This window comes from Macaca nemestrina, chromosome 5 (genome assembly GCF_043159975.1).
Source record: "Macaca nemestrina isolate mMacNem1 chromosome 5, mMacNem.hap1, whole genome shotgun sequence".
NCBI classification, from domain to species: domain Eukaryota; kingdom Metazoa; phylum Chordata; class Mammalia; order Primates; family Cercopithecidae; genus Macaca; species Macaca nemestrina.
Genome location: NC_092129.1, coordinates 135144434 through 135169101, shown reverse-complemented (window position 1 = coordinate 135169101; position 24668 = coordinate 135144434). Strand labels below are relative to the sequence as shown.

At 36.2% G+C, this 24668-nt stretch overlaps 1 protein-coding gene across 2 annotated transcripts in view; it reads left to right on the top strand.

The window, feature by feature from the left end:
• Positions 1 to 24668, top strand: part of CD2A (CD2 associated protein) — a 151207-nt gene that overhangs the window by 39766 nt on the left and 86773 nt on the right. The window contains exons 1-2 of one of the 2 annotated variants that reach the window (XM_011756889.3): positions 7715 to 7809; positions 14878 to 15031. In XM_011756889.3, the coding sequence (XP_011755191.1) occupies positions 7795 to 7809; positions 14878 to 15031 (169 nt within the window). In that variant the 5' untranslated portion in view covers positions 7715 to 7794. Of the gene's footprint in view, positions 1 to 7714; positions 7810 to 14877; positions 15032 to 24668 lie in introns of those variants that run through there. The other variant, XM_011756888.3, reaches the window with a different exon arrangement.

The following is a 24668-nucleotide window of genomic DNA, read 5'->3' as shown; positions in this document are numbered from 1 at the left end:
ATACCACTGCCCTCCAGCCTGGGTAACAGAGTGAGACTCTGTCTTAAAAAAAAAAAAAAAAAAAAAGTAAAACTTAATTGGTCCTTAAGGTAGACGGTTAGAGTACTGACTGCATTGTAGGTCTGGCAAAGGTATTAGATAATTTATGGTAAAAAGATAATTAGGCAAACTACTTTGGCTGAATGAAAGTTTTCGTATGGGGGAGTAATGGGATTTAAGACTAAAACCTTGGGTAGGGGATACAGTATATTTTGAAGATTGCTTAAAGATACTTAAAATTATTTAATAAATCTGAATGAGAAGGAAAGGTTTTCCAGAAAAGAGAGTTGGGGCTATGAAGTATAATAGAGATCAGAGCGCTACATTGAGAGTGGAAATGAAGGGATAGATAATGGGCTAATAACACTTTATGTCTGTGTGAATACTTTGCGTGTTCACATACGTTACTTCACTTTATTCTCATGTCTTTGAAAATTAGGTGTAGGGAATGGTCATTTTTACCCAAAGTCTCGCTGGTAATATGGGCTAAAGACTTGATAGTAGTTAACTCTATGACAGGCCAATGTCAGGGCTCTTTTTAGATGAAAAAATGCATCTGTGATATGTGCTGGTTATTAGAGAAATGTGATCATTCTGTAACATCCTGTGCTTTCGAGACTCTAAGGGCAAGTGATATAAATCCTAGTCATTGAAATTTTCCAGTAGCATCAGCATAGTTGAAAGATCTTAGCATTATAAAATTAAAAGTGTTTTTGATCACTTTTAGAATTGACTCTGGGAAAGGAAAAAATAATCGAACTGTTTTCTCAAATTGCAATTTGATGGAAGTAAATTTTTTTTTTTTAAACTAAACAAATTTCAGAAGAAAGACATTTGACATAAGGGAATTTCAAAGACTAAAGATGGATTGCAAAATATGTGGGAAAAAAGTAAAAATACAGGTAATTAGAAAATGAAGCTGGGCTTGAAATGCATAGTTGTTTCTAGAAAACTTTGTAAAATGGATTTAATCATTGTGTTCTACCTCCATCCCTGGAAATTTTGCTGAAAACCAGTATTTTATTATACAGTTTAAGGAAATTAGGAAGTTCATTTTGTAAGACAGGATAGCTTACATTGGGGTACTAACATCAAAATCTTAGTGGTGGCATAGCACAGGGAAATACTGCATCCTTTCATGCAGAGTTTGTTTGGTCCAGCTAGCCAGGTCTCTGTGCTACTTTTCATGTGGCAGCACAACCGTCTGGGCTGTTTTAGTCTTGTGGCAAGTCCTTATCAATTTGTACTTTTGTAATTTTTGAGGACAGAGCAACAGAGCATAGAAAATCACGTTCCAGTTTTAAATGCTTCCCTGTGGAAGTGATACACATTACTTTTGCATTTCATTGGCCATAGCAATGATGTCGTCATGTGTACCATCAAAGGGGCAGAAAAATACGATCTTGCTATATATGCAAAAGGACAGTAAAACTAGAAACACTGGTGAGTATTAGTAATGCCTATCACACCAAGCGTATGTGTTGACTGGTACTCATGAAGTTGTTTTCATGATGTGCAATGGATGCTTTGTTTACTTGATTTTATAGCTTCTGGATTGAGAGAAGATCCTGAATTGGTTAGAATTGGGCCATAATACTGGAACAGAAAGTTAGAGGTGACACCAAATAAAATAAATTTTCCCATTTATATACTTCCCATTTTTTTTCAGTGAGAGTGACAAATGATGTTTTAGTTTGCTTATGAAAAGTTAGAAAACAGAAAGAACACTAGAGGCTGAGATTTTTAGTTTCAGAGTAATTGAGATGTAAATAGGAAAGTCATGGACAATTAACTGTTGTTCTTTATTAAAGTTAGATCATAGCCACCTGTAATCCCAGCACTTTGGGAAGCTGAGGTGGGCAGATCACGAGGTCAGGAGATCGAGACCATCCTGGCTAACACGGTGAAATCCCGTCTGTACTAAAAATACAAAAAATTAGCCGGGCGTGATGGTGGGCGCCTGTAGTTCCAGCTACTCAGGAGGCTGAGGCAGGAGAATGCTGTGAACCCGGGAGGCGGAGCTTGCGTTGAGCCAAGATTGTGCCACTGCACTCCAGCCTGGGCGACAGAGCAAGACTCCGTCTCAAAAAAAAAAAAAAAAAAAGATCATAGCATATGATTCTACATTTAGTGCAGCACTTCAGTGTATATCAGTTCTGTAGTTTTTTATTTCTGCCAATATGAATTAGTTGCTAATAATTGTCCCCTCCAAATCTCATGTTGAAATGTGATTCCTAATGTGGGAGGTGGGGCCTGGTGGGAGGTGAATAACCCATGGAGGTGGATCTGTCATGAATGATTTAGCACCACGCCCTTGGTAATAAATGAATTCTCACCCAGTTCACTTGGGATCTGGTTATTTAAAAGAGTTTGGAACCTTCCTCCTCTTTCTCTTGTTCTTGCTCTCACTATGTGATACACCTGCTCCCCTTTCTTCTTCTGCCGTGATTGGAAGCTTCCTCAGGCCATCACCAGGATGAGATGCTGGAGCCATGCTTGTATAGCTTGCAGAACTGTGAGCCAATTAAACCTCTTTTTTTTTTTTGAGACAGTTTCTCACTCTGCCACCCAATCTGGAGTGCAGTGGTACAATCATGGCTCACTGCAGCATCGGTATTCTGGGCTCAAGTGATCCTCTCACCTCAGCCTGACAAGTAGCTGCGACTACAGGTGTGTGCCACCATGCCTGGCTAATGTTTTTTCTATTATTTGTGGAGATTGGGTTTGCCATGTTGCCCAGGCTGGTCTTGAACTCCTGGGCTCAGGTGATATGCCTGCCTTGATCTCCCAAAGTGCTGGGTTTGCAGGCGTGAGCTACCGCGCCTAGCCCTAAACCTCTTTTTAAAATAAATCACACAGCCTCAGATACTTCTTTATAGCAACACAGGAACAGACTAATAACAGTTGCCAAGTCTTCATGATATTTCTTTATCATCTTTTAGATCTTTTGGTGGATATAGACAATTTGGTGTATAGTTTAGGTATTTAGACTTTGGAGCCTGGCAGACTTGTGTCTCCCTGGGTAAGTTATTTAGTATTTATGAGATTTTTTACCACCACTTCTATCTGCTGAATAAAGGGCTATTAATAGTATTTATCTTACAGTGTTATGAGTGTCCAATGAGATGATGCATTAAGCGTTTAATCTAGTAGACAGTGACTGGTCCAGAGTTAATTGCTTACTAAATTTAATGTGTTGTGATCAGCATTTTACATAAATAAGATGGAGTGGAATGAAGTTGAATAGAAAATGTCAGTTTATCCTCCTAGGTAGAATGGTTAAATATTGTTTTGTAAAACTTTTGTGTCAGGTGTTGTTGGGGGAGGTTCTGAGTGTGTGTCCTTAAGTGTGTTTATATGTGTATATATACTGGGGTTGTTACAAAGGTTTTCCCCCCTTTATTCTGAGGAAAATGGGAGACCTCAAAGAGAACAGTGAAATGATCAGATTTGAATTTTAAAAATCAGAATATTGAGTTATGATTTACAGAGTAAAATACACCCATTTTAAAGTGTATTTCTGTGAGTTTTGACAAAGGTATATACCTGTGCAGCTAGCATAACATTAAGATATTGGAACATTCATTATCTGCAAAAACTTTTGTTCTGTTGCATTTGTGCCTTGCGAGCTAGTGGCAACCACTGATAGACTTTTTGTCATTCTAGATTAGTTTTGCTTTTACAAGAATTTAGTGTAATTAATAACGATTGTCTTTTTTGTGTCTGCTCTCCTTTGCTGTGTATGATCTTTTAGAGATTCAGCCATGTGGAATGTAGCACTAGTTTCTTTTTATTGCTAAGAAGCATTCCATTTTATGTATACCACAGTGTTTATCCTCTTTTTACCTGTTGATGGATATTTAGATTGTTTTCCGTTTCTGGATATCATGGGTAAAGCTGTCATAAACATTGATATATGCCTCTTCGTGTGAACATATATTTTCATTTCTTTTGAGTAATTCTTGGGAGTGGGATTTTTGGGATATATAAGAAACTGCAAAACTGTATTCTAAAGTGATTGTCCCATTTCACATTTCCATCAGCAATGTATGAATGTTCTAGTTGGTGTACATCTTTTTAAAAATCAACCACATGTCCCTTTTTGCAATAGTTGTGACAGGCTTTTCAGTTTTATTTAGATAGTGCGTCTCTTCAATATTCCTGAAAAGAGTCTGAATTCCCTAGGTACTCTCTGTTGTGGTATTTTTTAGTAAGAGACGTGGTAGTACTGTGGCATATCCATCCCTACACTCTGCCTCTTGGTGTTCCAATTCAGTTGTTTTATTCTTACCTATATGCCACTCATTTATTTATTCAGATACTTACTGAGGTTCCTTGTGCTAGGACTTTTTATAGGTGGCAGGAACACAATTGTGAATAACACAGGTAAGTTCACTCTTTTTTAATGAGTTTATGTTCTAATGGGGGGGACAGACAACTATGCAAAAGAATAAACAAATAAGATAAAGTTAATTTTTGATAGCCATAAGCATTTTGAACAGAAAATGATGGGGAGGGTGGAAAATGTCATTGATACCTTAAGTTGGGTGATCTAGAATAACATCTCTGACAAGATTTGGCCAGTAAAACACAGGAGAATGCAGAGTAGATAAAGAATCAATTCCCTTTGAGAAGGATCCCTGAAATTAGAAAAGGTAGGCTGCATGTAATGGTTTGGGTTTCCAGCTACTCTACTAGAGCTACTTCAGGAAGAAGATAGCTTGGCGTTGTGACAGGAGTATGGCCTTTGGAATCAGGATGTCTAGGCCTCTGTTTGACGTCTTTTGATCACCGTGTGCTCTTGCCACTGTATCCACACAAGTACCTGTAGTGTATTCTTTCTGAAGATGCTTCACTCTAGAGCATGAGTTTCTTCCTGTGTCAAAGCAGGGAATCTCCCCTATTAGGATTGTTGGTAGCAATTAGATTTTGTATGTATATTCCTTGCATGTAGACATATAGTGACATTTATTATTTCATCCTGTTACTTTCTTGCTCAAGAAGTGCCCATTCATATCTGAAAGGAGAAATTGGAGAAGAAAATCACCTAAATTATTAAATTAGTCAGCAAATTTTTTGAATGCCTATAATATACTGTTAAGTATTAACAATAAAATAGGGAAAAATGCAGAACTTTTCTAATTGCCCTTTTAAAAGAAGTTAGTAGTTTTCAAGGAAGGAGAAAAATAAAGAGGAAAATAGTTAAAATGAGAAAATGTGGAACTAGCAGTTAGCTTGATTAGTCTATTTGCTTAAACTAGATAGTAAAAAAGATTTTAGTGTGTTAGGATTTGAGTATAGGTTCTAACTTCTTAGGGCAAAACAAATTTTGTTAGGTCTTTTCTGTGGAATTAAAGTCTTGTATTTAGGAAAATGATCTGTGGAAATGATCTTTTTTTGTTGAGTCCTTTGGAATGGAAAAAAGTAGTTCATTTTAGGTAAGGGGCTAAATTGACTATGGAAAGTTGTTTCAGTTACTGAGACTGGGAATAAAGCAGATATCTCTGGGGCCTCATTATTAAAAGCTGAAGATTTGTGTTCAAATCCTGGTAGAAGTATTAGTGGTAAAAATATTTATAACAGTCAATATTGGTTGAGGACCTTGGATCTAAATATAAGCTTTGTTTTCCTAAAGAGGGAATCTGTGCTGAAAAAAGTAAAATGAGTTGTGTCAAAGTCCAGTGCCTCACTTGGTCTCTGTTAACAGTTGTGGGGAGGGGCTCCCCACTACGTTTGCACTGATACCTGCCTTGGCTGGAGAGGCAGATGTACTTCATTCGTGTGTCCATATGGCCTCCGCTGACAGCCAGCAGGGGGAAGGAAGGTGTGGTTTGTTTTCACCTAGTGTAGAGGAAAGTCCCGGCTGTATACTTGGCCTTTTCTGGCAACCACACTACTGGTGGGTGGTGGTTGGGGACGAAAATGGGGTCTATGTTGGTGATTGGGGTGCCTTATTACAGCCTGATGAGGAAGTCTAGGTTCCCTACTTGGTCATTGCTACCATGGGTAGGACTGGTGCTACAGTTTTTTTTTTTGTCCATGTGGTGTTTGACTGTGGCAGAGTGGTTATTGTCTTAAGAGCTCTCTGTCTTGCCAGTCTGCCTGTTTTCCGGGTCATTTGGCTAGGGCCAACACTGGTGGGCTTTTCTTGGAGTTTTTTTTTTTTCTTCTCTGCTTGCATTGGCATTTCTAGATTGCAGACTTCTCCAGTACCTAGCCTGGGATATAGGCAAAAAGAATATTAGTGAATTCACTGCCGTGTTGTTCCTCAGATTCTGAGGAACTTGCTCAGTTCCTGTCCCTGGCTGGTCTGCCTTCTTTTCAAAATTTAATTAATTAATTATTTGTTACATATGTAAGGTCCAGAGCTTTAAACTATATTTAGCAGGAAGAATAGGGAAACACCTACTCCATCTTTCTGTAAGGGAAAATTCTAGATGGTGATGCTTGTAATGCACATCCATAACAGTTGCTTATCTTACTCATAAGTAAGGTTTACTCAGTCTAAATACTGATAATTATAAAAGTTCTTTTCTATTAGAAATGGCATAGTAGGCCAGGCATGGTGGCTCACGCCTGTAATCCCAGCATTTTGGGAGGTCAAGGTGGGTGGATCACCTGAGGTCAGGAGTTTGAGACCAGCTTTGCCAACATGGTGAAACCCTGTCTGTACTAAATATACAAAAATTAGCTGGGTGTGGTGGTGGGCGCCTATAATTCCAGCTACTCAGGAGGCTGAGACAGGAGAATTACTTGAACCCGGGAGGCGGAGTTTGCAGTGAGCCGAGATCGCACCACTGCACTCCAGCCTGGGTTGCAGAGTGAGACTCCATCTCAGAAAAGAAATGGCATAGTAATAGCTGTTTATAATCTGTTGTTGTTAAGCCAGTGTTTGGAAGTTTAAATATTACCATTAAAAAAGAAGAACAGATTTGCATTCAGCAAAAAGGTAATAAACATAGTTGATACCCTTTAAGTTATGACTTGCTTCTGAAGGTTAAGATAACACATGAGATTTAAGATAACCCTCACGCCTGTAATCCCAGCACTTTGGGAGGCCGAGGCGGGCAGATCACCTGAGTTCGGGAGTTCGAGAGCAGCCTGACCAACATAGAGAAACCCTGTCTCTACTAAAAATACAAAATTAGCTGGGCGTGGTGATGCATGCCTGTAATCCTAGCTACTTGGGAGGCTGAGGTAGGAGAATTGCTTGAACCTGGGAGGTGGAGGTTGCAGTGAGCCGAGATCACGCCACTGCACTCCAGCCTGGGCGACAGGCGAAAGTCTGCCTCAAAAAAAAAAAAAAAAAAGATAACCTAACAGAGCAGGTGACTAATTGTAGACATTTAATAATTATTGGTGGACTCTGTTCACTGCTGAGTTTCATATAAAAGGGTGTAGAGTCTGATCACCTGAGGAGGTTGGGGAGGAACAGGTGAGGAGGAATACTTAGAAGGTGCATTTGGTAGTGAATTTTACAAGCGCCAGAGCACAGAGAGTCATGGAAAAGGTGGAGCAATATCAGCGGAATAATATCAAAAGAGAAGGTTAAAGTATTTTTATTAGCTGTACTTAAAAGAATGTTAGCAGGACAGTATTTGTGGATAAGGGGATTCAGTCTGTGAATAGTGAAGCAGTTTGTTTTTGTGTGCTTTGTAGTGATCCTGGAGGTGGTACCACTTACTATACAACCTGTTACTGTTATAATGTTTTTATTTTGCTGCTTTAAAAAATAAGTGGATATGTTAACAGAAGATGTCTCAGGTGCTGGTAAGTGAACTGCTATTACTTATATTTTTAAATTTAAAATGAAATTTTGATCCCTTTTGAAGACTTTCTTGATCTTGATATAAAGTGTTAGACTTTTTGATATAATCAGGAAGAAGAAAACAAAAATTACCCAGTAAGTTTTTCAGGAAGCTGACAAATGAATAAAAATCACTCAGATGTTTTTCTTGGTTCAACCTAAATTTCTAGCAAGTTTTTTCTCTTCATTTAGAAAAAAGATTTTTAAAAAGTTAGTTTGAAAAATTATCTTGTATTTAAAAATGCTTATTTTCAGTTTATTTGCAGATTTCCATAAATTAAATAACTAATTAGACATTAGATCTTTAGATATAATTAAAATCCTTTTTAGGCTACTTGAAAAATTAGCAGTATGAAGAATAAGAAGATAATCTGATGGATGTATATAGCTACTTTGGAAAGTCTCATTCATTTTAAAAAAAAGACCACATTGTTTTTTTAGAAGAATGCTGATTTAATTTTTGACTGTTGGTATTCCAGTTTTCATAAGAAGAAATATTTAAGTAAAGGAAATGACAATTTGGTGTTTTATGGTGTTTAGTTTTAAAAACCTTTTATTTTATGAAACTGTTAGATCTTTTGGATGGATCTCAGTGATGTTTTCCAGTATTTATAGAAATGTATTGGCGACTTTAATAGAACAGTTCAAGAGTTAGCTTTGTAATAGTTCATTTAGAGAACATTTTGATGTTTGATTTACTTTCATTAATTGGAGACAGATTAAGGGAGAAAACCTTGCAGATATTGGAATATTAAATGGAAGACAAGTTTACTTGCTAATTGGGAATTGTAATGAAAATGGTAGATGTTAATTAGCTTGACTGTAGTAATCATTTCACTATCTACACATATGTCAAAAGATGTATACCGTAAGTATATGCAATTTTTACTTAGAAAAAAGAACAGATCTCGATTTCCACTTGTGTTGAATATGTTGCTTAAGCAAGAAATAAATTTTCATTGAAAATAAGTAAAAAATAAAAATAAAATACAGTTGGAAGAATGCCAAAGTTGTGTATAGTTATTGATGATACATCATTGTATGTTTTCTGTTACATACTGTTAAAGCATTAACTCTTTTACACATATTAAGAGTAATTCATTCTGTGACTTATTTTAGATAATACTATTCTGAATTCCACATAGACTATATTCAGTGAGTTGGAGAAATGCTTTAGATAGGTAATACTAGAAAATATATATAAGGATTTAGATTTGATGAAGTGTACTCACACAGCATATGTGTCTTTTTTCAAATGCCCTGTAACAATGTGACATAACACTGTTATTGTAGGCACACCAAATCTTTTATTTTAAATCACAGAAATAATACATGTTGAAATAAAAGTCAAAGCAGTATAGAAGTATCCATTGTGAAAAGTACCTTTCTTTCTTTATAACCCTCCCTCAGCTTTCTTCCATGTTTAGAACTTTGGTAGATAGCTTTAAAGACTGTTTCCTATAAAACAAATATTTTAAACGGAACTATTTGTACCATTTCCCCATTTTATATACTATTCTTCACACTGTAAATACAAATTCAAGAAATTCAATACATCATTATATATAAACCATGTTAATGTTTGCCTTGCACTTAATCTGGAAAGTTAAATTCTTATTTTTCCCCTTTAGGAGTTAATACATTTTGTTTCTGTTAAGGTATTTCAGATTGGTCACTACTGTAGAAATAATAAACTAGGTATCAGGAAAGTTGAGTGCCAGAACTGGGCTTCTGGGATATCTTCTGCTCTTGCTCCTTGGACCCAGCATGACTTGCCTGCTGTGTCACTCTCATCTGTGGCCTCAAGGAGTCTAGCATTCTTGAGAGAGAATTTCCCATGTAACTCTGATGTTTTTTCAGTTAGAAGAAGTTGTAAACACATTAGCCTTCATTTTCTTGCAGTTCTTAAACACCTTCATCTAGGCCTGAAGGTGGAAATGACATTTTTTAGATTAACAAAACTATTATGAAAAATGTGACCATTATAAAATATTGGGTTATTTTCATTTCATTTCAATCATTGTGGTATATCTGAAAGAATGAATAAAGAGAAAAGTTCTTAAGTGTTTTTTTCCACTGTACTTCACTTGGTTCTCAATTACATTCCTAGATAGAAAAAAGGAAAGGAGTAGGATGCCATTGACAGTGAATTTATGTAACTTCTCCCACCCCATTTCTACTTTTGCCTTCTCTAAATGCAGGAGGAATCGTTTAAATAGGAAATTCCTTTGTCCAAAATGTAGAGAGCTATTGTGTAACAAAAAGCATAGTTGCAGAGAGAAGTTTAGAAACTTTCAAAGTAGTCCTGCTATATCTGTCATTTTTGTTTTCCTTGCTGATTTTGATCTATTGACAGTTAGACAATATGTATTGATTTCATATTAAGGACAGTTTCTCTTGTTGGTCATTTTTCTTTGAACTTAAGTGCTTTAGTGAATACCCAGTTTCATTTAATCACAATAAAAAGGAAAATCAGATGACTCGAAGTAGTTTTTCCTGGATATTCCTTATATATTATTACTTATATATTCAAAATAACCAGAAATACTTCAGGAGTATGGTAGGCCATTTTGTTAGGTTAAAATCTAAATCAGTCATTTCTAGACTATTTTTTAAAATGTAAGCCTAAAATTAGCCAAAGCTAAAATAGTTGGCAGTATATACCAGATGAACATTTAATCATTATTTTCCTTATTCTTTAGTAATACCACTTTTCCATATTGTCTGATTATGCTCCTGTAAAGTAGGAGATACTAATTTTACATACTTCTGGAAATCCTGAATGTTAAATTAAAAATAAGTATATTCCTTAGATTTTAATTAGCTTAAGCAGAATTATTACTGTGTTTAGGAATTTGGTGATTAGGTAACCTGCCTGTTTCATTTGAGAAATGAAACGAAGTTCTTGACTTCTCACCTGGTTTTTATTATTCTTTGCGACCTTTGAGTCTACGGAATACAAGTAAATTGCTTTCTGTTTTCAAATCATGATAGTGGCCACAGCCATGATAACTAGATTACTATATGGATATATTACAGTATGAAGGAGTGGTTTGTGAATTTTGTTGATTATCTTTTTAGTTGTTGTTTTTGTTAATGCAATCAAAATTATGTATCTTTGACTATCTTAATAGATGAAGAGTAGATATACCCTTTGAGCTTCCCCCACCATTTGCATATGTATTTCAGTTTTTATCCTCTTGTTGTACTTCCTACTCCTTATCTATGAAGCAAAACCAATCAGTATAGCACATTCTTATCTATATGGAGATTATCCATATTATATTTTTTCTTGACAGGTTTTGTATTGACATTACCTATTGTGCAGGTGACTTCCCTCATTTGAAGTATGAGATTCAGAGTTTTTCAGAGTTTGCTTTGACTCTACATGATTGCTTTCCAAGTGAGGATTCTTTTTTACTACATCTCCTGAAGTTATTTTCCAAGTCAGGAAAGGAAGTGATGTTGGTAGGAGATAAACACTGCAATGTTAATATGTATGCTATTTCCTGGCTCTTTAGGTAAAAGTGAATGAAGGGCAGAGGAGGGAATAAACACTGGAAGCCTTACTAATACCTTAGGTACTAGGTAAATTTTGCTATATTAGGTAAAATTTGCTATTGCAATTGATAGCCAAAGAGTAGTCTGGTAGAGGCACTATGTTTCCAGAAACTAGGGAAAAGAGTAGGTTGGTGAGAGTATAGGTGTGTGTTTCTAGTAGTAGGGGATTGTAGCTCGGAGGAGTTCCAGAGAAGAAGGTGGTGGACCTCACAGCAAACTTTACCTTATTTATAATTTTGCCTAGAGCCTTGAGGTCTAAGGAAAATTGTACCTGTGGTACCATCTCAGTTGGCACTATGTATTTGGAAAGCTGTAAACCTGAGGTTTTTTCTATTCATTGTAGACTATAAGATTTTTTAAGTTGCTTCCCCCTTTTATTTGTATCTTTTGTCCTCAGAAGATTTATTATATCTAATATTCTTAGATATGATTATGTGCCAGAGAAAATTGAAGGTTCCTAAAATGGTTCCAGATCTTCAGCAATGAATTCATACATCATGTTCACATTGCTTTACAGCAAGTGAACGCAACGGAGCCAGGATTTGTATACAGTTTGTCTGTCTCCTGAACCTGTCCTCTGTGGCAGGCGATACTATTTCAAGTAGTACAAATATAAATTTAGTGTCTATTGAACCAGGAATTTCATTAAGGAATAGTATTCGTTCAGTGTCTTATTTAGGTTGGTACTTGTGGATATATATCACCAGAACTTATTTACAAGGTAATAGCTTTTTTACCTTTTTAACATAACTGAATGTTATTTTAAAATTTGTGGGTTTTGGCTGGGCAAAACTAGTACCAGCACGCTGGGAGGCCAAGAAGAGAGGATTGCTTGAGCCCAGGAGTTGAAGACCAGCCTGGACAACATACCAAGATGCTATCTCTACCAAAAAAAAAAAAAAAAAAAAAAAAGTGTTTTTTGATATCGTAGTAAGATAATCAGTCGTACTAAGTGTTTTTTGATATCGTACTAAGTGTTTTTTGATATCGTACTAAGATAATACTAAGATAATTAGTCTTTTAAGACTAAAAAATTTCTTTAAGAATTCTGATTTTCAGTTGCTATGCCAGAGATTCCGAAACTTTCTTGGTTTACACAACACCATTATTGTCTCAGTCCTTATTTCATGATGCTTCTACACCAAAAGAAGACCTAAGAGTTGTTGTTACTGTTGGATTCAAGTAACTTAATAAATGTTTATATTTTAACAATTTAGCCATTTAAAAAATAATACGCAGAAACTGAAAGAAAAAACACTTTATTCTTAATCAGAATTATTACTAATGAAATGTGTACACCTTTTGGGCACTGCACTGTTGCGGAAAACTGAGAACTGGAGAGACGATATGAAGGAAACAGGAGGATTGTTTATTTAAGGTATGTACCAGCTCAGCTTTTTGGATATGAATCCACTAAGCCGGTGCGTACCTTAAATAAACAATCCTCCTGTTCTCCATACTGGTCTCTCTGGTCCTCACTTTCCCGCAACAGCACAACTCTCAAATTTTGAAAATTGATAAGTTACCAGTATTATTCTTTCCTGTTCCACATTGATTTTTAAAAATATATAGCTATTAATAATTATAGTACATAATAGTTATTTAGCATTGTATTAAAAAATAACAAATTATCAGTTCTCAAGTATTTGAAGTATGTTTTATAAGAATCCTTTTCGGCCGGGCATGGTGGCTCATGCTTGTAATCCCAGCACTTTGGGAGGTCTAGGTGGGCGGATCCCCTGAGGTCAGGAGTTTGTGACCAGCCTAGCCAACATGGTGAAACTCCATCTCTACTAAAAATACAAAAATTAGCCGGGTGTGGTGGCGCGTGCCTGTAGTCCCAGCTACTTGGAAGGCTGAGGTGGGAGAATTGCTTGAACCTGGGAGGTGGAGGTTGCAGTGACCAGAGATTGTGCCAGTGCCCTCCAGCCTGGGCAACAGAGTGAGACTGTGAGACTCTGTCTCAAAAAAAAAAAAAAAAAGAATCCCTTTTCACAAGATACTTTTAAAACAGTCTGTAATACTTTTGTAATCATAAGAATTTATAATTCTTGAAAATAGAAGTATTCTATTGTAAAGGTTAAGAAAAATATACTTGGTTGGCTACCGAGGCGCACTACCATAATCCCAGTACTTTGGGAGGCAAGGTGGGAGGATTGCTTGACCCCAGGAGGTTGAGGCTGCAGTGAGCCATGCACTCCAACCTAGGTAACAGAGGGAGACCTTGTCTGAAAAACAAACAAAAAAGTATATGTATACACACACACACACACACACACATACATATATATACACACACACACATATAATACTTGCTATATCAAGTTAAAATTGTTACTTTTAATATGAATTGTGTGAGGTAGGTATCCAGCTTCATTCCCTATTAAATATGGAATGTTTTTCATGCACAGTGTATCTTAAGGTTCCATCTTTCCTCATTTTTTCTGTTTTAAATCAAATTTGTCTGTTTATGGATTGCCTATTTTGTTTCATTTATCAGTATATCTGTCTTTATACCAATAGCACATTGTTTAATTGTATCGTTATAGTTTTCCTTTGTATTTTCGTTAACAAAAACTCCTCCTGCTTTCTTTTCCTTGAAGTATTTTCACTGTTCTCAGCCTTTTGTTCTGTATAATTTTAGAAACAATCTAACATTTTTATATACTTGAATTGCATTGATATATTACATCAATTTTAAGGGAGAACTGATATCTTTATGATACTGAGTTTTCAGTTACTGAACGTGGCATAACTTTGTTTTTGTCTTCTTGTCTTTCAGTAATATTTTATACTTTTCCATAATGGTTCACATGTCTTATTTTATAGCCGTGACTTAGATCAGGGACTATCAAACTACCAGCCCACAGGACAAGTCTGAATAACACCTGTTTTTGTAAGACCCATGAGCTAAGAATGCTAAGAATTTTATAAATGGTTGGAAAAAATCAAAAGGATAATATATTATGACATATAAAATTATTTGAAATTAAAATTTTAGTTCCTGTAAGTAAAGTTTTATTGGAACATAGTTATATTCATTCATTTAAATATATGACTGCATTTATACCACACATAGCAGTGTTGATGGTTGCAACAGAAAGTGTATGGTCTGCAAATTGTAAAATATTTACTATCTGGCACTTTATAGAAAGTTTGTTTACCCCTGACTGAATTATTGTTTGTCTTTGTATCTCAGTGTTTCTCTGTAGTTGGGGTGGGTGGTAGGGCTGGGATTTGAGCCTGTCTTTCCTTTATCTTCATCTCCAGTTCTGATGAAACTTAAACTCATGAGTCACTGTTACCAAAATGTGTTTTATTCTTCAGATATGTTTGAGTAGAGCAAAGGTTGAAAACTATTGATATTGTGATTTATATAGTAATTACTGTAGCTACTTTTTGGTATTTTACATTTGAGGATTTTATATAAAAAAATAGCTTAAGTTGCCTCTTTATTTCCCCTTTTGTAGGAAATTAAAAGAGAGACAGAATTCAAGGATGACAGTTTGCCCATCAAACGGGAAAGGCATGGGAATGTAGCAAGTCTTGTACAACGAATAAGCACCTATGGACTTCCAGCTGGAGGAATTCAGCCACATCCACAAACCAAAAACATTAAGAAGAGTATGTAAATAATTCCTTTCCTGCATAATTACTTCAAAATAGAAGGATATTTTTTAACTGTTTCTAAATTAAGAAAAATTAGTTCAGTCTTTTGTAGACGACTGCAGTAACTTCCTGCAAATTCTTTTGTTACTAGTTATTGCCCTGTGTAGTCAATATTAATTTTTAGTCATGTACAATCAATAACAAATCAGTATCATTATGAATTAAAGCATGAGGCTCTGTTTTCTTACTTACCTTTCAGACTCTACTGAATGATTAACATTTTACCTTAACTATATTTTAATACCATTTATTTAGTGGGATTCTGAAATATCTGCTGATTCTTAGCATAGATACAGAATTTTGATGTGCCTCTTCTTCAGTTGTTAAACATCTGAACATAAACATTTCCAAGGTGGTTGGCCTTGCAGATTACCTTGTAAGGATTTGGTACTATGTAAATATGTTAGGGGAACAACTTGGCAAAGAAGGAGAGCGTTACATTTGAAATCAGATAAGTGTTTGAGTCTGTCTTATGACCTCAGAAAGATCATTTAAACTCTTGAGTTTTATTTGCTGTTGGTGAGAAGGTGGTTAAGAAAAAAAAAAAGGTAATATTGCTGTTCTCAAAGAGTTTACGTTCTTGGAAAAGAATCTGTTATTTAAGGCCGGATGCAGTGGCTCACGCCTGTAATCCCAGCACTTTGGGAGGCCTAGGTCCGTGGATCACCTTAGGAGTTCGAGACCAGCCTGACCAACATAGTAAAACCCAGTCTCTACTGAAAATACAAATTAGCTGGGCGTGGAGGCACTTGCCTGTAATCCCAGCTACTTGGGAGGCTGAGGCAGGAGAATCGTTGGAACTCGGGAGGTGAGCCGAGATCCGCCATTGCCCTCCAGTCTCTGCTCCAGAAAACAAAAGAAACTGTTATTTAAAAAGTGTAGAATATTAAACATGTACAAAGAATTACAGTGTTATGGGAGCACATAGCAAATGTTTTAACACAGTAAACCAGAAGAGCCTTCAGAGATTGATTTTTTTTTTTTTTTTGAGATAGCTAGGGTGTCACTCTGTTGTCCAGGCTGTAGTGGTGCAGTCACAGCTCACTGCACCCTTGACTTCCCAGGCTTATGCAGTTTTCCCACCTCAGTCTACTGAGTAGCTGTGACTACAGGTGCGTGCCACCATGTCTGCTAATTTTTGTATTTTTCTTTGTAGAGATGGGGTTTTGTCATGTTGCCTAAGCTGTTCTTAAACTCCCGGGCTCAAGTGATTTGTCCCCATTGGCTTCCCAAAGTTCTGGGATTACAGATGTGAGCCACCATTGCATACTTATTACTATGGTCAATTTGGTTTAACCCATCTATACCTATTGTTCCATTATTGGAATGCTAAGAATGTAGGAGTTATTACTATCCTGCTATTCGAGGTCATTGCTAAGGTCTGATTGCAAAAATTAAAAAAATTACAACCTCTGACATAAATGGGTTAATAGTTAATGAGTATTTAATCACATTTACTTTAATGTCTTTGAAATTATGGTGTATAAATCCCCGTGTACAAAATATTCTACAATAAAGAAATTTTGTTTACATACATTTCCCAAATTGTGATTATAAGGCTATTATTAATTTTTATAGAGTTCTCTTCTGTCTCAATCTATTATTTTCATACACTGTCATCTGTCAAGTTTGGGGAAACCTCTACTTTTGGATTACATCATCCTTTGATTATTTTCATAAAATGAAAAGAGGTTGTCATAAAAATGAAACAGATTTTATGACACTTAGACCAATTCTGGGGTTCTGTTTGTTCTTTGTTTCTCAAGGAAATACAATGTCCAGGGGATATTTACATATTACATATACTGCTTTCTAGCATTATTGCCTCAAGGTGGATGGTTTCAGCAGTTCTGATAATGTTGAATTCTGAAACTGCTTGGGGATTGGGGGACAAATAACAGTTTTATATCATACAACTGAACCTGTATATAGAATTTCTGTGCTCAGGGAGAATTTTTAGAGTAAAACCCACAGGAGGTTTTTTCATGACCTCTGTCCATAGTAAAATCCATTTACAACTTTCTTTCACTCTAGGGAGCTATAAAGTGATAGGGTTTTTCTTAAGTAGAGGTTAGACAAAGAAGTTGAAGGTTCTGAATATTTTTTCACTTTATCTTCTAATAGGAAAGGATACAGTAAATTTTGCCTTTCATAAGAACACTGGATGTAAATACTTTTCTCTTGTAAGAAGGAAAAATCATTATGTAGTTGGTGCCAGGAAGCTTAGGCCTTTTTTTCCTAAGGATCTTCCATAACTTGTTTTTAAAGTACATGTGCTGCAAGGACTAAATTGGTCATTTGGTCTCGGCTAACATTTAAAGCAAGATGCAGGTTGTTTTTGCTTTTGTCTTCCTGTCATTTATGTATTATTTTATGTTTATTAAACTTGATATTATTTTTTTGTTACTGTTTGGATCATATCTCTAATTTCCAAAATAGATCACTTATTTAAAAGTGACTCATTGTATTGTTACATAGTAGCAGATACAACTAACCAGTACTATTAATTTAAAAAACCCAAAACCATTGTATTAATGTAAGGTTGATAGTATAAAGACTGCAATATATATGTTCAGTTTAAATCCCTGTGTGCCAAGACAAAGTGAATCTGTGTATGTGTTGAATTTTGTCTAAGCAACTACAAAGGAGAGGTTCAAATAAGTGTAATGATGTTGAGTATACAAAAACTGGATTGGACTAGTGAGCTGTTCTTCTCTAGTCTCCAGTATATTGGCTTTTTTGGGGTAGTAATGAAGCTGTGAAAACTTTTGCTATGATCCATTACTAAGCATGGTAGCTCATTTAGTAAAACAAGGAAGTATTAATTTTTTTTAGAGCAAACATAGAATAGTGCTTTACAGGAAAAAGTTGATTACTATACGTTGCTGAAGTCAGAGAAGAGAACAAATGTACATTTCTCAGAGCAAAAACAGGTTGCAAGTCACATTACTTCTGACACCCTTGTAAAATCAGCCACAAAGATAATGGTAAAATATTGTGTTTAGAGAGTAAATAATTGACGTGTTTCAGCATCAGAATATTAACAGTCAGTGTGGAATGTTGGAGGATGTTTCACTTTACATTTGGAAGAAATCGATACCAGATGAAATCTCTTGGCACAAGTGAGGGAATACATAGTGTTTGCTAATTGAATTTCCTTAGTAGTGGAAACTCATGCTACAGCAGAAGTGATTTTTCATTTAGTTACTTATTTTGAATGTAAAAGATACATTGAGATTGATACTAATAGATCACTAGTGTTTATACTGCAAGGGATGATGTTGCACATGAAAAGTTTGTTGAAAGAATGTCAGTCTACACATTACTTCACTCCCATAAAACATTTGGGTAGCAAATCGTATGCTTTCTTATTTTGAGTCAGTGCTGAAGAAAATAGTAACATTCTGAATACTGTCAAATTATGTCCACTGACTATAAGTCTTTGCAGCATACCTTTTGAAAAAATGAGCATGTTGGTTCATGGTCACTCTTTGACACTGAAATATTCTGACTGATAAGGGGAAAAAGACTCACTCAAATAAGCAGATCATCTCGGGGTTAGAATACCCTACCCTCTTGAACAGGTAGGCTGTTCTAACTTTCTATTTTATTTAGAAAAATTTAAAATATCTAGAAAAGTTGAAGGAATAATTGTGCAGTGAACATAGTATACCCTTCACCTGCGTATGCTGTTAACATTTTGTCACATTGGCTTTATCTTTATATACATATACTTTTTTAATGGAATCAGTTGAAAGTATGCTACAGACATAGTACTTTACCTCTGATCACATTGTCTGTTTCTCCATGAAAGTGATAATGAAGATTTTCTAAAATTTTGAGTATCTTAAGTAGAACATCTCAGCAAAGTAAACAGTATCTTGAACAGTTTGAGCCTTTCACTTAATGGCCTAAGCATTACGATTTTTTTTTTTTTTTTTTTTTGGATACAGAGTCTCAGGTTGGAGATCATTGGCACAGTCTCAGCTCACTGCAACCTCAGCCTCCCCAGTAGCTGGAATTAGAGGAACACGCCTCCATACCTGGCTAATTTTTTCTATTTTTAGTAGAGATGGGGTTTCACCATCTTGGCCAGGCTGGTCTCAAACACCTGGCCTCAAGGGATCTGCCCGCCTCAGCCTCCCAAAATGCTGGGATTACAGGCCCAAGCCACTGCTCTGGGCGATAAAATTTTTTAAAAAGATTCAACTGTGTGAATGGCTGATTGATACATATGAATGATGTATTTATACATCATTCATGTATTCATGTAATGAGTATTTCATTACATGAAAATGATGTATTCATTCATCATTCATGTGAAATGGCTGAATCAGTGTTTCTCTTAACATTTGATTATATGCTTATTGAAGAAATACATTGATTTTTATTTATTTATTTTTTGAGACAGAGTTTTGGTCTTCTCTCCCAGGATGGAGTGCAGTGCCATGATCTCGGCTTACTGTACCCTCTGCCCTCCAGGTTCAAGTGATTATCGTGCCTCAGCCTCCCAAGTAGCTGGGATTATAGGCGTGTGCCACCACGCCCAGCTACTTTTTGTAGTTTTAGTAGAGACAGGGTTTCACCACGTTGGTCAGGCTGGTCTCGAACTCCTGACCTCAGTTGATCCACCTGCCTCGGCCTCCCATAGTGCTGGGACTGCAGGTGTAAGCCACTGCGCCTGGTGGAGAAAGAAATTGATTTTAAAAATTCACTAGTTAAATACATTTTAGTGCTTTAATAGAACCTGAAGTGAAGATATTTTTCCCAGAGCCAGCTGGAACCAAAAACTGGGTCAGAAATCCTTTTACTGTTATTTCTGAAGTTTTAGCATTCAACCTCCCACTTCTTATTGAGGTATGCTTTTATTTTAGCATTTGATGGAAACATTAAAAACAGTCTTCAGTGATAAATGGTTTCATAATTTAAGAGCTTTGTTTGATCTAAATAGTTACATCTATTTTTCAGACATGAAATACCTAACTATTCTTGATGACCCACGTTTAGAAATTAAAGATTTTCTGTTTTATTGGAAAAAGAACAAGGGCAGTAACTTTACTGAGTCTGAAATTTCACACAGTTTGGTTTTGTTTTTTAAAAATACTAAACTTAAAGTTTTCTGAAATTTTTGAACTCGCGTGTGTCAAATGCCGTTATATCTGTGGGTAGCATGATCATGAGAAACAATTAAATCTGCCACATAAAGCTGGGTATGGATGATGATTCAGAATTCACAGTCTAGCAGGGGTGAACATCAGTTTACTATAAAATAGAGATAGTCATAATTTTCTCATAGGATGTAAGAGGCATTAACATGTTAAGTAATTATAAGTGCTTGATAAATGTTTACAGTTATTCTGGTGTTTTATACTATATATTCACAACTGTATGAGAGACATGTGCAGTGATAATTTAGATGAAAAGGTAATTTTGTACTGGGGTTGTCAAGCAAAGTGTATTGAAGCTCTTCTTTAGGTAGGACATACAAGCACATGGAGATTGGGAGAATAGCATTCAAGCAAGAAATGCAGCCTTTGGCAGACCCACAGAAATAAGCAAGTGTGTGGTATTTTGGGGGAGTAAAAATCCAGTGTGACTAGACTATATGAGCTATGTCAAAGTACTATGTAATCTGTGATAGAGACAGCATACTATAGTGGAAAGATTTAAGGCTTCGAAGCGGGCATAATATTCCAGAAGTGGATATAATTTTAGTTTTGCCTCATTTTAGCTATGTGGTCTTTGATGGATTATTTAACTTTTTATTTCCTGTTTTTCTCATTGGTAAATGAGATAGTGAGTGTTAATGCTTTGTTGTGTGGGAGATGTGAAGAATTTAGAATAGTGCTGGTACATGAAAGAAATGCAGTATGTCCCTGCCTTTGCTGTACCTCCTTTATTCTCTCCCTTGTTAGTAACTTTACTTATATAATGATTTTTAAAAAACAGTTTTTTTTCAATTTTTTGGTAGAACTGAAAAGTATTAAAGGTTACTTGTGATAAGAAAATGTTAATAACTGGGTGTGGTGGCTCACACCTGTAATCCCAGCACTTTGGGAGGCTGAGGTGGGTGGATCACTTGAGCCCAGGAGTTTAGGACCAGCCTGGGTAACATGGCAAACCCCATCTCTACACATACACACACAAAATACAAAAATTAGCCCAGCATGGTGGCGAGTGCCTGTGGTCGCAGCTACTTGAGAGGCTGAGGTGGAAGGATCGCTTGAGCCTGGGAGGCAGAGGTTGCAGCGAGCAGAGTTCGTACTACTGCCTGGGTGACAGAGTGAGGCCCTGTGTCCAAAAAAAAAAAAATACTAGTTAACAGTTTTTTTAAAAAATGGGCTTAATTTCATTGACACCTCTTCTTTTTTGTACTTAACATGGGTTCTGATACGTTATAGAAATTAACATTTATTGACTTTGTGCAGTTCAAAATGTGGAAAATCTCAAAGTCCCCCTTAATTGTGCTGGCAGTTAAATTAATGGATGGATTCAATATAGGCAGTCACCTCAATTTATGAGTGAACCCTACTTAAATATGAAATAATGTGGAATTATTTTTTTTCTTTTTAAAATAAATGACTCATAGTTTGTGGTAATAATTACTATTTAGATGCTTTTATCTAATGTGACTCCTTCCTTTGATTAAATGAATCTTTTTTTTTTTTGCAAATTGATTCTATTAATACAAACTACTTGGGAAAAATTATGCTTAGTGTGAGAGGAAGAAATAAAGTTCTAGGGTAAAATATAGCTAGGCTGCTCAAACTTCACTGACTTGCCTGCGTGGGGGCTAATGAGTAGTCCATTTCACCTTAAGTCCAATTTTAAGAGATATTAACATTCATGAAAAAGAAACCACATTTTAAAAAAGGTCTGAAATTATCAGGACGATAGAAAGGATTTTATTCTTGTAAGAGCACCTTGAGCAAAATAGACATTTCTTTTCAATAGTATGGATTGTTTGCCTCTTGTCTATGAAGTGCTAACTGCCAATAACACATTAATGAACACATTTTCTCAAGGTCACTGGAACAACTTGCAAAGGTATTTAGGGGTTCTGTATTTCAAGAGATGAGAAGTTTTCCTGTAGCATGCATAAAACTATTTAAATTACTTAAAATTTTACCTTGAGCTCTGGTGAAAGGTGAAATGTGAAAAATTTTACTCTGAACTAGGTTAGTTAAAAAATTATGGTCATTGTTTACTTTCTTTTTTCCCTTTTTTTTTTTGAGGCGTAGTCTTGCTCTGTTGCCCAGGCTGGAGTGCAGTGGCGCCATCTCAGCTCACTGCAAGCTCCGCCTCCCAGGTTCATGCCATTCTCCTGCCTCAGCCTCCCGAGTAGCTGGGACTACAGGCACCCACCACCATGCCCGGCTAATTTTTTGTATTTTCGGTAGAGACGGGATTTCACTGTGTTAGCCAGGATGGTCTTGATCTCCTGACCTTGTGATCTGCCTGCCTCGGCCTCCCAAGGTGCTGGGATTATAGGCGTGAGCCTCCACGCACAGTCTGTTTACTTTCTTTGGCTTCTTTTATTATAAAAACTACAATAAAAAATCAGATACAAATTAATTGCTTTAGGAAGGGGAAAAAAGACTTACACAGATGTAACTTTCTTATTTGGAGACTCAATTATTTTATCTACTTGATGGTTATGTCTGTTTTGTACCTCTCCATGCTATTGGTTGCATGTAATGTGCTTGTTTTGTTGTTTTGGGGGTGAAGTTAGATTACTTTTTGTCTTGATAAACAATGTCATAGATCCACAGAATGTTGGAGCTGAAGTAACTGTAGTGGTTTTCTAGTTCCGTGATGTAATTTTATGGCCCAGGAAATTGATTCCTAGAGAATTTCTGTGAAATAACTAGATAATGACAACTGTGCCAGAACATAAGTCATCTGACTTCCAGTACAGCTGATATTTCTATTGTAGCATGACATCTTTCTTTACAAAGAGTTTATTTGAAGATCATGATTTGATGCAGTGAAATTCTGCCTGTCCAGATTACTTCTTAGGATTCTCCTTTGTTGTCCTCTCTCCTTAGAATTGTTGTATCACCAAATCCTACTTCGTTAGTAAAACTGTTTTCCTTGCGCTAGAATACCTGCCACATCTGTCCCACCTTCTTGTATCTTACTCATATTTCATTGTATAACTCTGTTATCATTTCTTCTTTGAAGCTTTCCATATTTGCTCTAGTTCAAACCTGTCTTTTCTCATTTTTGAAATATTTGTGTTTTGTATTAAATATTTTACTCTCATTATGTATTCAAGTTTTATCACTAATTTTTTTTTAGTGTGCGTGTTTTCTTCTCAAGTTGTGTTCTTTAAGTGTGCATTTAAATTATTAAGAAAAATCTTGTTAGGATTGTTGGTGATAGGCTATTGATGGAATGTAGACACTCTTGTGATAATATTGGTTGACAATGATGCCATATAGTTAGACCTAGATATTTGTTTATTAATTCATTCAAAAATACGTAGCAGATACTCCTGTGGATTGAATTAGATTCTTTCCAAAATTCATGTTGAAATTTAATTTCCATTGTGATATTAATAGGTGGATCTTTTTGAGAAATGATTGAGTCATGAGGACCGTGCTGTCATGAATGGGTTAGTGCCTTATGAAAGGGCAGGAGGGAACTAGCTTAGGTCCTTTTTTGCCCTTCTGACATGTGATGACATATGTAGAGTGCTCTCACCAGATATAAAGTCTGCTGGCACTTTGATCTTGGATTTCTCAGACTCAGAGAGAAGTAAATTTGTATTATCTTCATTACCTAGTCTCAGGTATTTTGTTATAGCAGCACAAATAGACCATATCAGATATCTAGAATAAGCCAGGCACTATGCTAGGTGCTGGGTAGGTTGCAGAAGCAAATAGGGGGTAAGTACAGGGTGCTAGAGTAGCACAAAGGAAAATTATTTAATTTAGAAAGCTGTTTGTGGCTGGGCGCAGTGGCTCACACCTGTAATCCTAGCACTTTGGGTGGCCGAGGTGGGTGGATCACCTGAGGTCAGGAGTTTGAGACCAGCCTGATCAACATGGTGAAACCCTGCCTCTACTAAAAATACAAAAATTAGCCAGGCGTGGTGGCGCTCTCCTGTAATCCCAACTACTCAGGAGGCTGAGGCAGGAGAATCGCTTGAACCTGGGAGGCAGAGGTTGCAGTGAGTCGAGATTGTGCCACTGTACTCCAGCCTGGGCAACAGAGCGAGACTCTGTCTCCAAAAAAAAAAAAAGAAAAAGAAAGCTATTTGGGAGTGTCTTCTAAGCTGAGAAATGAAGATGAGTTGAAGGTGGGCTTCATGGGTGAAAGTAAAGTTCCTTGACAAAAGAAACAGTACATTGAAGTGTGAGATGGAATAGGGTATTCCATTTTCAAGAAATTAAAGATCAGGGTGACTGAATTATTGGGTACAAGATTGAGAATCACCGAGGGATCTTCTTAATGTGCACGCTCTGATTCAAAATTCAGTCTGCTAGGGCTACCATAGCAAAATACCACAGACTTAGTAGCTTAAACATCAGATTTATCTTCTCACAGTTTTGGACGATTAGAAGTCCAAGATCAAGGTGCTGTCAGG